The sequence below is a fragment of the Rissa tridactyla genome, chromosome 10, assembly GCF_028500815.1.
Source record: "Rissa tridactyla isolate bRisTri1 chromosome 10, bRisTri1.patW.cur.20221130, whole genome shotgun sequence".
NCBI lineage: Eukaryota > Metazoa > Chordata > Aves > Charadriiformes > Laridae > Rissa > Rissa tridactyla.
Window position 1 is genome coordinate 8338392 of NC_071475.1, and position 16388 is coordinate 8354779.

General features: G+C 40.0%; 2 protein-coding genes across 2 annotated transcripts in view; one reads left to right on the top strand and one right to left on the bottom strand.

Annotated features, from left to right (window-relative positions):
• Positions 1-2610: 2610 nt before the first annotated feature.
• THOC7 (THO complex subunit 7) lies at positions 2611-11613 on the bottom strand. Its single transcript, XM_054216537.1, has 8 exons — positions 11481-11613; positions 10915-11032; positions 9956-10083; positions 9528-9614; positions 8001-8058; positions 4404-4470; positions 4213-4282; positions 2611-2987 (listed from the first exon to the last, which is right to left on the bottom strand). The coding sequence occupies exons 1-8, from the start codon at positions 11497-11499 to the stop codon at positions 2920-2922; spliced, it is 615 nt and encodes a 204-aa protein (XP_054072512.1). The 5' UTR covers positions 11500-11613; the 3' UTR covers positions 2611-2919.
• The window catches only part of ATXN7 (ataxin 7), an 86371-nt gene continuing 81580 nt past the window's right edge, over positions 11598-16388 (top strand). The window contains exon 1 of the mRNA XM_054216531.1: positions 11598-11733. The gene's annotated coding sequence lies outside the window, so the exon portion shown is untranslated. The remainder of the gene's footprint in view (positions 11734-16388) is intronic.

Below are 16388 nucleotides of genomic sequence, written 5' to 3' on the forward strand. Positions count from 1 at the left end.
TGAAGCACGAAAAGGTAGAGCGCTTCCCTGTTGCTAACTTGCTTCCCTGGGTTCTGTTGTGTATCTATATTTAAGTGGTTCATACACTAGTATTGTATTTCCCTAATGCACGTATTCTAGAAAATAAAAATCACAGGTTCCCAGAGCAAAACTAACAGTACTTGCCTGTATTTCTGAATTCCTTTTTTTTAAGTTTTTTTTTTTTTTTCCAACTCACAAAAAAAAGAGAACCACCTGAGACTTGAGTAAAGAAGTAGGAGAAAGGATGGTAAAAGTCAGCTGTGACAGCTGGAAAACTTACACAAGTATCTAAAATAATTAACAATTTCTGTGTCATAAGTCTTTGTGCAGGTAAGCAGCTTTATAGCAGGACAGCTTTCCGAGCAAGGACAAAACAGTGACTATCATGTGTGCCCTGGAAATAGGACACAAATAAAACTTCAACAGAAGAACAAAGGGAATACAGGTATCTATTTCCAGCATAAACAGAGCGGATTTGAACTTAGAATTTAGGGATTAATAACAGAGCAGGTTAAACGTTGCCTGGTATTAGCGTTTCATTTGAGTTTGTTTCTCTCTTGGTACAAATCTAATATTCCAAGAGGATGGAGGAAAAATAGAGCAGAGATTTCGGATGTCCCACTGAGGCTGGATTTGCAATTAATTGATGTAGCTTTTTGGGGGGGGGGGGGGGTTGCTCTCCAAGGCAGTACGGTGACATCACCCTCTTGCTGTCACATTGCGCTAGGGCAACTTCCCTGTCTAGGGCAGTAATTGCTTTTCAAGACTGCATCACTGTTATTCAAGCTAGAATATACTCCTTACTTTGCTGTGCGTTTCTATTGCTTCTCTACCGTACAACTTTTGTTTCTGCGTATTATTCCTTCGCAGAGAGGACAGACTTGTAGCCTAGCATGTTTCTGGTCAGGGTCTCTACAGAGCAGCACAAGTTCTGAGATAAGATACTTGAGTGAGCCAAGTAATTTCCAAAAAACTGTGTAAAACAATGAATGGAAAAATGTGAGGTTTTCATAACAATGCTGTTACAGAGACCATTTTTAGCTGGTAAATGTCATCTACCTCTGTACCAAAATACAATCCAGGTAGCTCATGGAGGGAGTTTCCAGCACAAAAAATGTTAATAAGCTTTAAGAGTCTTGAGACTTTGTCATTTATGATCTTCATAATTCATACATTCATGAAAGTGACTCCTCCTTGATTTGGCAATAATTTAGTATTGCTGCTTTACAAAATATTTTACTATTCACTGTTGTTAGGAGGGGAAAAAACACAGAACTGTAAATACATTTTGACAGTGTATTTGTCATATTAAATCCCTTTTGTTTGCTTACCACCTCCCCCCCATCTGCAAAATTTGTAGCGCACCAGCAGCGCTGCGTGTCTACACAGGCTCTACCAGGCAAACCTGAGCTTCCCCTGTGTTCTGAGCTGACCAGCTGTGAACCAGAAGACTTTTGACAGGTTATTAGTCCAGGGCTGCGCTGAGCTATTGAAGTTGTATGACTTCTCGTTCAGCTGGCTTGCCTTTAGCAAACTTGGAATGTGAGCAAAACAAGCTCAGATACGTCTGCTCAGCCCAACGCACAGAGATCCACAGCCACTGAGAGCGGGAATTATATGGCATTTAGATTACAGAAGTCAAAAGTCACAATCCTGGAAATCCCCCTCAGCTGTCACCTAGTTTGAGGCGGCGGCTCTATTCTGTATAACATCGTTATTTTACTTCAACCGTGTACGCTTACGACTCAATCTGAGCAAGATCCAAAATGTGTTCCTTTACACAAACCAGTGGAAGGCTTGATTTAACAGGTGTTTTTAGAGCATGGCTAACAGGTAGTGACATGACCTACTACTGCCCTTGTTCCTTCCTCCCTGCCTTACAAAAGCCTAGAGCATACTCAATTCTCTTCTCTTGTTGGGAAGGTTGAAACCTGGATTTCCTACCTCCCAACAGACTGCTCGGACTGCAGAATGATCCAGGTGGATAGATTCCATTCCCCCTATTAATATTAAAAGTATCTGAAATTCTTTAATGTTATCATTGCCGCTCTACTGCTTTGGTTTGTTATCATGAGGAAGGAAGGGTTCCACCATTTATTTCAGGAACTATAATGTATTTCATAATACTCAATTGACAGATAAAATCCAGAAGCAGATTATAAATGGTATCAGGATTAGACTCCTGGTTCTACAAGAACAAAGCTTTTAAATTGCACTTTTAAACGTGTAACTTTTGATGTGGTTGCACAGAACACAGTACACTGAGGTTCAGATCGCTGCAGTTCTTTGCATCACCTTAAGGAAAAAAATAAAGCTAGTACAGTATGATTTTTGTTGTTTTACACCCCTTGACAAGCACTAATTAATTTGTTTTATATGAAACTAGCAAGTTCTAGTCTATTCACAGATAAGTTCTAAAATGGCAGCTATTTTGAAAAATTATTATCCTACTTTAGCTCATTTTTGGGTCCCATCTGGACAAGGGTATGGAAACTGGGACTCATGCAAAAATGCACTGTGCTCAGTCCAATGTCAAGTAAGTAAAGAAGCACTTACTATTAGGCTCAATGCCTACCAGAAATAGGAAACTCTTTGTAAACACCTTTTATTGACAATGTTTGGCAAACACCTTAGTTCACAAGTACTGTGCAGAAGTTTCATCCAAATAACCAAAATATATTTCTTGTCACAAATTACAAGGTTCGTGGATTAACGCAAAGTGCCTGTCTGCACAGATCTGCAACTGCTTTCCCCTGAAGCATAAGCAAAACAAGTATTTTTGTATAAAAATTCACAGAAGCAGTAGAAAACTATTTTTCAGCTCTGTCTTTCTTACTGTCGGTTTCAACACAAAGTGAAGACACTCAGACCTTCTTCAATAGTCCAGTCAGTATTCATCTACTGTTTGGTCTCTGTTTCCATCTGAGTTTCTTGAGATTCTTCAGCTTCTGAAAGTTTTTCATCATCTAAAATTCAATATTATCATTAGTCAAACATGCTTGGTTATACAGACTGTATTGCAGAACTGTGTCCCACTTAAATATTATACGTTGATTGCCTTAAATGTGTAGTTGAGTATCTCATTATACAAAATGTTATGTTCAAACAAAAAAAATAACCTTCAAAGTTTTTAAGGCTGTTATCTGTAACAGTTATTACAGGAAACATGGGGTAAATCCTATAGTATCAATTTAAGCAAACACTACTGGATTGCTTCAAATTATATGCCTTCTCTTTGCCTATTAGTGGTTTATTTCAAACTGAAGCTGTGCCTTACACTAAAATGTTACTTCCTTCACAAAATTCTAGAAGCTGAAAGGTAATCTGCACATTCCTGTGAAAATGTATTTTAGAGACTAATACTTAAGCAAGTGTTAGTAACAATATAATAACAATAACCTTCTGCTAGAGTCCACCCAGGATTAACAGTTCATTCTGCTTAAGAAGATCTAGACGGCCTTAAGAGAATGAAAGTCTGCTCTTACAGCCATCTATGTATGTTAATCAGGTCATGCTCAAAGGCTATACCAATTATTTCATCTTGGAAAGACATAGCAAAAATCCAGCAAATAATATTTAGAACAATATTATCCATATTGGAGCATGAAAAGTAAGCACTGATTTGAAAATATTACGTATTTGTATAACAAAAGATGAGTATGACTAAATTCCTGAATTTAGCTCATGTATGACAGTTTTAGCCTCTGCTCTGTTACAGACTCGCTATCTGAGGAGTAAGTCATTTAGCTTTCCTGTATTCCAGTTTCTTTTTAGTAAAGCCGCAAACGATACCATGATGGCAGTGACATGTTCAAAACTACTAAAACAGGAATTATACAAATGAGTTTGGAGATTATGCACAAGAATACTTCTCTGTAAAAAAACACTTTTTCTGTTTAAAAAAAAACAAACAACACCTCAAATTGCTGTTCTCCATCCCCTCATTTTAAAGAAGTCTGCTGCCTACAGATGAATCTGAAGTTATTCAGGAAATTACATGGAGGCTAGCTTGTAGAATCCAAAAATTCTGAGCAGTCTCAGGCTCTAGACTACTAGTGGGAAAAACAATGCTGCTGATGCAAGAGGTCACCAACCTCAATTGCACAAAGCCAGGCCACTGCTGGAAGCTGTGATTCCTTTTGATCCGCTGAAACCCAACCCAGTTATATATTACCTAAGAACACCACTTACTTTCCAGGGTTTGCTGAAGCTCATGGATGGTGCTCAGCAGAACGTGAAACTGCTTTCTTCTCAGCTCCAACTGGAAGGATAAAATATATAGTTTAGCAAACAGAGAGCATGTACAGCCAAAAAACCCATAGCAGATTCTCCATTAATTACGTTCCTAATAAATAATGTAACAATTTCTGTTAAAAACCTACCTTATCCTCAACATTTTCTTTAATGTGAGAAAGATGTTGCAGTTCTTTTCCCAAAGCTTCTAGCTGCCTGAAAAGAAACCGTCATAGTATTTTTAAAAAGTTCTGTTGAATTCTTGAAAAACAGATTTGAACTAAGTGGAGGAAAAAGAACCATTAAATAAACAGCATAGGTAAAAAAAGCATAACAAATGAAATGACAGAGACATAAATATTAAACTATCATGTCAGAAACTTGTAATTTACTTGGACTTTACAGAAAACAAGGCCTCCAAGCTTGAATACAGTTGTACATTGGGCATTTGGACTGTAACAATTCAGTCCTGCCATAAACATGTTATTTGCTTGACTGTACAATTAAAGTTAAAGAAGTAGGTTACATTAAACACCCATGGCATTTTTACAGGCTTCACCACTTCACAGATTTCTTTATGTTGACATGAGTAGATTAAATAAAAACATAGCATCACCATAGAGAACATATTTGATAAACCTACACACCCAACACACAAACACAACAATTCCCAGACACAACAGTTGACCAAGCGCAGTCAAGTACCTTATCTCTGACAGTGGCCTGACCAGAGTGAGTACTGGATAACATGTAGATTTTACTGTAGCCTATGTAGTATAATACACATTTTTGATGAACCTACATGATATAGCTTATGCCCCAGCACACAGAATTTACCACTGTGATCCATAAAAATACTCATTTCCTTCTCAAATGCCATTTTTACTTTAATTGCTAGCCTCTGGCATTAAGAGATAAAGGAAATATGCAACACCCATAATCTTCGTTATTATTCATATCCTTTTGAAATATATCAGCTTTCAACACCTCTTCAGGATTTTTCTGCAAGCATTTGTTTTTGTGTTCTTACTTGGATCCACCATGGACAACCACAATCCTTTTTGAGGTAGGGCAAAGAGTAACAGGTACCATAATGTATACTAGCTTTCCAACAAGGATAGTCTTACACTCAAACTTCCAGTTGGCCCTTCTACTTTTCCTCCAATGCCTACCATAATTTATGCTCCGTGTAATAAGAACAATCTGTTTCTTTCAAGGTGAAGTGGACCGAGGCTGACCATCCCTGACTTATTGGCAGGCAGAGCCATACAGGGGTCAGCAAGGGAATAGGTGGCATTTTTTCCCTGAAGCACCGACAGCTGCTGCAACTAGTCTGGGCAGGGAACCACAAGAAGGCCTCCAGTCCTAAGTAACTCATGATGGCTGGGAAAAAGGTCTGGTTTAGTGCTACTTGAGGGTGTTGTCTTTTTTTGAGCCAGTATGCTTGGTACCTTGTAGGGAATGCCTGGAAGAGGGCTGGGTGTGACATTATCCCTTCCTATAATGGAAACAGGCTAACAGCTTATAGGGTCATTCATACAGTGATTTCTCTAGCATTTGGGTTCTAGTTCCTGAAAGATTTCTATTAGGACAAATCTTGCTATTTATACCGTGCTGTCGGGTATAAGCATGCTGTGAGAAGACACACAATTTTTTTCTAGTAACATCCAAGCTCCATCTGGAATTTTACTACTTTTACTTTCCGCTCCAGAGAATCTTTGCCTAGCCTTCTCATTTTTGTATCTCCTTTTCTAAGACTCAGTGCCTTTTCTTGGTCCTTTTAGCAGTTCTGATACTGCATCTAATTACACTGTGGGCACTGCCATTTAGTAGTTCAGCTCCTGTCACTTCCTGAATTGGCTCCTGTGCATTACTTGTCACTAAGCTGATAACAGCTTCTCTTCTTTTGTGCTATATGACTAGCTGTTCTAAGAAACACTACCTTAAAAGCATAAAGAAAGTATTTTTCTGAACTTTGTCCTATTGTGCCATATGAGCTGCAAAAGCTATAAATGTAACTCTCGCAATAAACCATGACATTTTTCCTCACAAGAGGTTTTCTCAAGTGTTTTTAGTTATTAAGAGTTACATGAAATGTGTGACATTGTTAGTGAGCCTTCCTCCATTCTGATTTAAGGGCGGTCCTTGATTCATAGTACAATTTTCTATATACTTTACTCAAACTGGAGAGAAAGGAAGCCTTGTAATTAAAACATTGGATGAAAACTTCATCTAGTTCCTCTATTTAAAGTCTGCTCTTTTGGGGAGGTCAGTTAAAGCTAAAATACCTATGAACCAAGCTCCTTTTAAAAATGTTCCATTCTGTTACTATGTGCTATTTCCCCATCTGTAAAATGGGGGAATCATACTCTGCTATAGTTCAAATCTGTGTCTTTGACTACAGATACAACGGAGTAAGGACAAAAGGGCATACACTGTAGCCATTCTTCCAGTGGATGAACACACTGGTATTTCCAACTGTAATAAAAAATTGTTTAAGAAAAGAAAAAATGCCAAATCTACTAGCTGTAACTTACCACCATTTCTATCTTTGCTCAAGAAAGTTATGCTTGGGTGTGTTAAGCAAAATTAGAACAATCCCTCCAAACCTGAACAATCTGGCATCCTCTAAGAGAAGAAGTATTATCACTTAGTTATTTCCATTCTTAATCAATTGATTTATCTCAAAAACTTCACTTTTGGTAACTGTCTTTATGAAACCTCACTTGATAAACGGCACATGCTGACTAACAAAGTAAAAAGTAGACAAGCCTCATGAGAATTGCTTGCAATAATCAAAGTTGTGGTAATGAAATCAAGGCACAAAAAAAACAACATACAAGAAAGAAAAGTGTGAAATATTCTCAGTGGCTTACTGCTATAAAAATGCTATTAGTAGGGTAATAATATAATCCAAAATCTCCCTTTTGCTATAAAAGACCATGGAATGTGAAAAGACAGACTCTCTTTGCAATTTCACTTAAAGTGGGCAACAGGATAAGTGCAAGCTGTGCTTCAATGAGAACAGTAACCCCACACTGCATCTTTAATCAGGTGAAAAAGAACAAACTCATAGATGCAATGAGTCCTGGAATGTTTCTGTAGCTTGATAGGAGTTGAAAATATTATCTCCCCACAACTGCCCAAAAAGCACAGATAGTAATCCAAATCCAACAATGACACAAACAATACTGTAAGTTCCACATAAGACGAGTTGGACAACAGGTAGGTCTAACCTGCATGCCAGGACAGGTTATACTGTGGTATTCAACGTAGTAATTTATAACCGGGCATGCAGGAACAACTACCACAAGGAAAACACACAAAAAAACCCTAAAAGCTTTCTCTCCTGCTACCTTAACTTGCTTGTGTGTTATGTATTTTGTGTGACTACTGAATCCCTTGCTGGCACACTTTACAGCAGTTCCCCACTGTCTCTCTGTTCTGAGAAACTCATTCCTGGTAAACTGACATTAGGTGTGTGTTTATGTCTGAGTTCACTTATTCACCCTAACAATGGAAAAATTTCAAATACAAAACGATTAGCAATGCTTCTGAACCCTACAGATGGAGATTAATTAAAGAAAGTTGATAAGAGCACAATTTTAAAATGAAACCCAAGTTTTTCTTGTGTCCAAAGAAATTATATGAAAGTGAGGAAAGGTCAAACTGAAACCAAGGAAATGTCAAATCTGGTGAATTCCAGCTTCCTGGCTTATTATAAATTAATGTAGTCTCATACTTACTTCAGTGTTTCATGTCTGTCTGGATGGTGTTGTATGACTTTGGCCAATGCATCATATTCTGAAAGAAATTTAAATAGCCTAAATAATTCTGAAAGTATTGATTCAAGACCCAAAAATCAGCTACCATAGAATGATGCAGATTCTTTCTCCTTCTTGAAAAACTGTTTTAATGTTTTTGAAATGTGTACATAACACCTTACATATATTAAAAAGTACATGCAAATATCCATATATAAAAATGTATATAATTTATACCACGCTATAACATTTCAAAGTAGATGATTACATTGAAAGAGATTTTAAATAAACTTCAGATATGATTGTAGGACATTATCTACTCAAACTTACCCAGTGCTAGCGATTCGTAAAGGATGAGGCCAGAAAATACAACCTTTAGATAGCTCTGCACTGCTGCACATTTGGTCTTTTGTGTACGATTCATAAACACTGGTTTTAGATACAATCTAATGTATATGTACAGAAAATGGTGCTGATAAGATGTTACGCATAAACATTAAAGTTTTTTTAGAAAAAAAGTATAAAATGCTGCATGAGAAACAACAGGATTTCTTTTTTAAACTGTATTACATATTAAGAACAATATTATGGTTATATAGGCAACTAACATAGCCTGATAACTTCCTGATAGTAAGATTGTATATGTACCAACTACCTCATTCACATGGAAAAAATCTGTGCTGCAGGCTCAGGGCAGAACATATCAAAAAGCAAACACTTCAAACCTAGGTTTGTGAAGACATAAGAAGTCTACATTCCTACTGGTTAAGGTTCTTTTAATTTCCACTTAAGTCTAAAATTATCCACGAAATTGATCAGTTGTATTTAAAACCTTTTATCTGTTATACCTTTAAACATTTTCTTTTTGCATTTCATTTATCAAGAAAAAACAAATTCTTGCTTCTCCTTGATCGCTAATGTTTTGATAAGACAGTATTACAGGGAAGTGCTTTAAGTTTCAATTGAAATTATCAGCACATACTTTTAAGAGTAGGGAAAAAATACACCTCTCATAACTGGTAATCAGTAAGGACAGACACAGGGTTGTTGGGTGTGTAACTGGCACCACCGTCTCTGTGTATGCCAGAACATTACCTTCGCTTAAGAGCTGAAGGAATACACTTGCATAATCTGCAGTGCTGGGTGTAAGTCTATTCAACTCTTGTTTTGCCATTTATAACGTGCTTTAGTTCTTCTCAAGTCACATGAACTGTGATAGGATGCTTTGGGGATTTTTTCTTCAGCCTGAAAACATCTCTCTGAACTACTGTTTTAGGTTTTCCTGATGTTGTGTGTCATTAAGATCTAGTGGTTGAATCCTGCCTGCCTCATCCACCAAAAACTTTCAGTAGTGGGTGTGGAACCCACCAAACTAAATATAATATTCATGATGCCAGTATATTTCCCTTGCACTTTCAAACATTTGCAATCTATTTTCTGATACAATGTATGTTAAAAGACAATAAAATAATGAAACCAACCAGTGTAAATACAGATATTGCTCCTTACCCTGGCGATTTTTTCGAATCCTTTTTGCTTGCAGGATTTGTTTTTTGCATTCAGAAATCTTCTCATGTGCTGCAGCTATACTATTTTCTTTAAAAAAAAAAAAAAAAAGAAGAGATATACAGAGTTATATTGAAATCTAACAATACGTGTAAACAAGCCACTCTGATAAACTATAAAAAGATAGAGAGCTGTTTGTGACATGGTGGCCTGCTAGCTCCATCATCTTCAATAGGTTAAAAAAGCTTTTATTTGCATGTGTTTTATATACCGCTAAGATGCTTGCAGCATCTGTATGAGTGCTATCTATTAAAAAGAGAAAAACAAGAAACCACTCATCATGTGTATATATTATGTTCAGCAGAACTGGCTCAAGCTTGTTCATAAGAGAAATTGACAAACAGAAAACAGTAACATTTTCTCATCTTTACCTATATCCTTATAGATCTTTTCATAATTTTCCATTTCTCTCAGATTCATATCATACACCAGAAGAGTTTTTCCCATTGAAAATTCACACTGCGATAAAGTACTCAGCATTCGTTGGTACTGGCTGTAACTGCAAAGAGACAAGATATTTATTCCTAAGCAGCATAAAAATACCCCCTACCTTTGCAAAACAAGAAAACAAAGCCTCATGTAGCATAAGGAACAGTTAAATAACAATTATTAAAGAAATAAAATATTTCAAAGATTCAATGTATGATTTTTTGAAAGTGCAGTTAGAAACATTGCACCCATTAATTCTACCATGCCCTTAAAGGTGCAAAGTGAGTATTGAAGCACTGGGCAGGCTGGTCCATGGCTTATAAAATTCCCAGCTAGGGCTGGCTCTGTGACCACCGAGACTCATATTGTAATACTGCAGTGCTATCGTGTCCTCCGGGAATTTATATCCAGCACCCCACAGCGGAACACCATGCTGTTGCTCATCCCTTACTATTTTACCCTGTTTATTTAATAAAAAAAAAAAAAAAGAGAAACAGAAATACCAGCAGTATTACCCTTCCCTAACAGAACAAATGCAGAACTGCCAACTAAAATATTCAAGTCGTGATCCTGTTATAATAGCAGGACTCCCAGACGGATCACGCAGCAGCACGACAATCCTGAGGGCACTCGAGCTGCGCGGGCGGATTTCAGCCTGCAGCCTTCAGGAATTTCCGACCCCTCTGTAGTCCTCATCTAGTCCTCAATTTCTCTGTAGCCCCCATCTCTAATGGCAGTGCTCAGCGTTTGTGCTGGAAACGCCACAGAGCCATACTGAAAAGCAGATGTATACATTTTAACACGAGTTGTTTCAAAACAGATCAAGCCCAGTTTTCCACTGAAATGCAAGCTAATCAGTTCCAAGAGTTAAAAAACAAAAAACAAAACAGAAAACAAATACCCTTCCTCTTGAGATCCGGAATTACACCACTTAATGAAACTCTTCACCAACAAATTGATCCGCCTGTCGTCACCAGCACCATCGCCATCGATCAGAAGTCGCTTGCGGATAACTTCATCTGAGGAAAAAACTCCCGTTTAATGGCAGCCGCATCCCAGGGCCGAGCGCGGGTCGCACCCCAGGCTTTCAGGGAGCCATTCCCAAGGCTGAACCGGGAGGATCCGTTAAAAAGGAGGCGGCCCCGGGGCTGAGGGACCCTGGGGCCCGGGCGGAAAGGCCTGGGGGCGGGGGGCGCCCAAGGCCCGGGCGTGCCCCGGCATGACGGGCCCGGGAGCGGGACTGCGGGGTCGGGGCCAGGATGGAGGCCCGTCTGCGGGGTGAGAGGCCGGGGGACGGGCTCGGAGGGAGGCCTGAGGCCGGGGCGCGGGGAGCTCTTCCTCGGAGAGCAGGGGCGGGAGGCGAGGCGGGCCTGGCGCTGAAGTGAGCCGAGCCGGGCCGGGCAGGGGGTCGCGGAGCGGGGCGGCGGGCGCGGGGAGGGAGGGAGGAAGGAAGGAGGGAGGTCTCACCGTCGGTCACGGCCCCCATGGCGGTGAGTGCCGGAGCCGGCGGGGCGGCGGCAGCAGCGAGTGAGGTCAGCTTCCCACAATGCAGCCGGCGAGAGCGGCGGCCATGGAGGGGGAGGCGGCGGCGGCTGGGGCCTGAGCCGGCTGGCGGCGGACTCGCGGCCCGGCGGCGGCGGCTGCTGCGGCGGGGAGGGCCGGCGGGCGAGGCCTGCTCCCCGCGTGGAACCGGCCCCCTGGCGAGGGGCGGCCCCGCCAGGTGAGGGGCCGACGGGGGAGGGAAGCGGCGGTCCCCGCGCCCGCAGCCAGGCTCCACCTCCCCGCCACCGCGCCCCCGGCCCCGCCGCCCCCTGCCCGGGCCGCCCCGCCATGCCCCCGGCACATGCTCCCTCTCCCTCGACGCGCCGCGGCGGGAAGGTCGCCGGGCCGGGGTTGCACCTTGGCCGCCCTCCTGCCTCCGAGCGTTCTCCCGGGGCCGCCGTCGCCACCACCTTCGGTGGCCCCATCCTCCCCTCAGAGGGCTCGTCCCTGCAACGGTGGCGGTGATGGTGCAGGGGAACAGGTGGATGGGTCCCACCATGGTGGCCATGGCACCCTGAGGGCGCTGGGACCCGCCGCGGTGGCTGGAGGCTGGTGGTGGCCAGGGAGCACTGGCCCTGTGGTGATGGCTCCTTGGTGAGGGTGCGGAGGACGTGCCCATGGCGCAGGCGTGAGGGAGCAGGCATGGCCTCCCCTGGGCTGCCATTGGGCTCATCCCTGCTCGGTGCTGGGTGGACGAGCAGCAAGGCCCGGGGTGTGCAAAAAATCCTTATTCTGATACGTTTCCTGGGGAGTTTGGCTATCACGAGTGGATAGGAACAAAATTTGTTTCTTCCTACCCTGCAAAACTAAGCTGGCACTGGAAAAAAGGACTAGAGGTGTCTGGAGAAAAGAGATATTAAGGTGTTACCGATACCAAGTGTTGAGTTATAGGCTTTTGGTCCACAGACTTTGACACTTGGGCAGTGCTAAAGCTGGCAATGTTATTGTAGTACATGGCATGGTGCGTGAGACATATGTCCAGAGCCTGACACCCTCATAATTCCCTCTTCATTGTGGTTTGGACACTTAAGTAGCTTGTTTCGCTCAGCGCTTTGCACTGGCAATTTTAGGGTCGTGGAGAAAATCAGGGTAAGAACAAAGTAGGTGTGTGCTGTAATCTGTGCTTTCCTGGTTTTAGAGCTGTGAGTGATTAGGCGGTGCTTTTTTGTTCTGGATAGCGGCATTTAACAGCTATTCATGGATTTGTAGATTGTTTCAAGCCAGTACTTTGTCTTCAATAGGCAACTGGTCAGATTCTTTGGAAGGTGCTATTGAGAAAGCATTACAGGAAGCGGTCATTAAAACTCCACCAAAACTTTTGAGAATAAAGAGTTTCCAATATAGAAAACCTGGATAAGTGATTTCTGTTCTTGAAATTTGTATGTATTATTATGTGATTTGTGAGTGATATAATTATATGTGAAAATATAACTCTCTATTCAGTTATATAGAGTTTGGGCCAAAGAACAGGCCATGAGTTCATGAGCTATGTATGTGCTATTAAAAACCCTCACTTTTATGAACTCTGGATTTGTTGCCATTTAATATAGTTGGTTTGACAAAACCCTTTGCTTTTCCTAAGGTTTTGGTCACTATGACATAGCCTTAGTGTTTTGGCACAGGGTGAGAAGACGACCTAGCTGAATTTATCTACATAAATTTTAGACAGTGCGGTTTGTTGCTGCCTTTCCCTCTTTACCCACTGATTATCTCTTGGAATTCTTAAGCATCCTCACACATCCAGACTTAATATTATCAAGACTTAATGTTTTTCTTGTCCTTCCCTGAGCTCTTTCTATTTTCTCTGCCCTTTCTGTTTCTTCCACAGAGAGAAGTTGGTCTGAACTGAAGACTCTTGTAGATGAAAATCCACAGTTATTTGTTTAGTCATGTTAGAATACTTTTGTGTTATTTTCTGTCACTTAATCCAATGTAATCTTTTCTCACTTTGTGTTCATCATTCCAGTGTTGGTCAGATAGTCTTATTAAACTCTCCACAATGACAAATAGATAGTCCTTGAGTAATTAATTTAGAATACAGCAGTTCATATGATTAGTTAATAATATTTAATGACTTTTTGTGCCATTCTTTTCTTCATATGTGTTACTAATTACAAGATTCTTACAGATTCTCTGTTCTGGGTCTTAAGTTCATAAGCACAATTTAGGGAACAAAGCCATTATTTTTCTTTTTAAGACAGGGCTTTCAGGCATCATCAGTGTTCATCAATGTTCATTTCTCTTTTAGAATGGGAAGTAGTACTTGGTAAATAGATCATCAAGAATCTCACTAAGGCCCCGTGTTGATTTAATGGCCTGTTCTCTTTCGTGTTCTCTTTTGCCATTTTAAACATCCACGAGATGGTTTTGCCGAGGAAGCCAGTTCCATCTTGCCGTGTTTCTATACACACTTGGCTATTTGCTGTGTCTTTGTGTTCTTCTTCCAATTTGCTCCATTTCCAAGTAGAGTTCCTCATCTTCTAAGTATGAAACAACCCTTGTTTCACATATATGGAGCGTATGTTGCACTGGGCTGTATACAAGCATGTTTTTTCCATTAATTCAGTGTCACGTGTGATGTAGATTACTGGAGCAGGGTTGACCTGCTCTTATTTATTTGTCGTTCACCAGTCTGTGTATTCTGTGCAGGTTCGATCAGCTAGTCTTCTATATAGAATGATCCTTCAATTGACTGGCAAAAACACTGAGTAGCACTCGACCTTCCTTACGGCAACAGTATTGGAGATTCATGCAGTAGGAAAAAAATGTCTTGCACAGGGTATATAGCACCTTACTCCATGCCAGCTCTTTTGGAATAAGTACCTGTGCATGCAAGCTTTCAACTAAGCTAAATGTGATGTAGTTTTGCCTCTTTCCTTGAACTCCTTTATGTGTGCCATATGGTAAGACCCTGAAGCAGCTTATACATAATAATTTGTTGCACACCTGTCCTTGTCAAAAGTGTTAAATGATCCTCTGTAATGTTTCCAGGTGACTCTGAATACAAGAAGTATAAGCTAGGTAAGTTTAGTACTGCAAGATGTTACATGTGTGCGGAATTGGCTCAGATTTTTTGTCAGTATCCTTTCCTTGCTGAAAATGGTTTTTAAGTACACCAGATTTTTTATTGAGGAAATCTGTTAATGTTGAAGTTTTCATTCCTGAAAAAAAAAAATCTATGAAAGGCAAAGTCTAAAGTGACTTTATACCTCCTCCCCTTTTCTTTAACTGTGGTTATTTTTTTTTTCCAACTGCAGAAAAAGTTAAAGGGGAAGAAGCTTTTTATAGTATTCCAGGCTATAATGAGCTATGATTTTTAGAGCTAAGAAAACAGCTTTAACTATTGATGAGGTGGATTTAAAATATTTTTCCTAAGCCTCCCTAATAATTTATGAGGTGGTTTTAGATTCCAGGTTTTCTTCGTGTTGAATAACTTCTAAATCAGACTGTTATGTGGCGCTAAATCTTACAGAGATCTAAGTATAGTAGGTCAGAAACTACAAGGTATTTTTATCCAGTCCAACCTATATTCTTGTCAGAAAGCCATACCAAATTTATTTAGCGAGACCTACTTTCTGTAAGCCTATGTTTAGCATTACTTTTTACCACCATCCTTTATTTCTTTGTTGATTGTGTACCATGATATTGTGTAAGACTGATAACAAGCTAACCTATTGGTGTCACCCTGCTTTCTCGTCTTAAATTATGTTAGTGTGTTATATTTTCTTTGCAGCCTTCTCTTGCCTCAGCGTTTACTGAAAACTAGCATGAGTGTTTCAAGAGCTTGTCATCTCATTCTGTAAAATTTCTTAGACACTGGCTGTCTAGTTCTGCAGATACTAAAATAATAAAACTGAAATTTTTCAATACAATGATTGTGGTAAAAAAAAAAGTAGTAGGGTTTCTTTTTTCTCTTTTCTTTCTTTCTTTTTTTTTTTTTAGGATTCTAAGCAATGTGGTTTTTAGCCTTGTAAAAAGCTTTCCTGACTCGGACCCTTGTGTTTCTGCGGAGCTGGCACATTTTCACAGAATTACAATGTAACGAGGGAAAGGAGAGTGAAAATACTTGTTGCAACTGTAGTGACAATAACAATAACTTTAAAATGCAACATTTTATTAGCTGAACAGTAATCAATTTTGCTGTCTTCTGCCTGTGTTACCAAGATTGATTAAATGTACTCTTAATACTGTACTTTAAAAACCAGGCTCCTATCAGATAATAATGTAACCACACGTTATGGGCTGCAGGATTATTTTTATTTCTTATTTTTCACTTTGTAAGTAAAAGAAGCATGTAAAATTCTAGAATTTTGGACAGAAGCCAGTTGAAAAATACAAGTACTGGAAACACTGTGTTTGTTATAAAGACATTTCATTACTACTACTACATTTCTAATGAAAGGAGACAAAAGCTTATCTTAGTCCCTTAAAAAAAAATATAATTGTGCTTCATTGTCCTTTTAAATAACTTTTTCCTAAGTAAGGCTCTGTCTCTTGCTTAATCTAGATTATACAAGTGGCATTCTGATATTGCCCTTTTCCAGATATTGTCACAGGAACTACGTAACAGCTTTCTACATTTCGTATCTGGATCCTACTGAATATGTATGAAGGTGAAGATTAATTATTGTACATTTTATTAAAGCATGTCAAACTTAAGTTGGAACTGCGTGATACTGGAAATTTAGGTATTCGGTGTAGAAAACTGAGCTTACAGGTGCAGGGATGCTCCCAGCAAATGAAAGCATGCCTCGTATGTGTGTCAGAAGGTGCTTTAATTGAGGCAGTGGAATTATCAGAAGTTAGAAGTGGTACACCCACTGGGTCATGGTA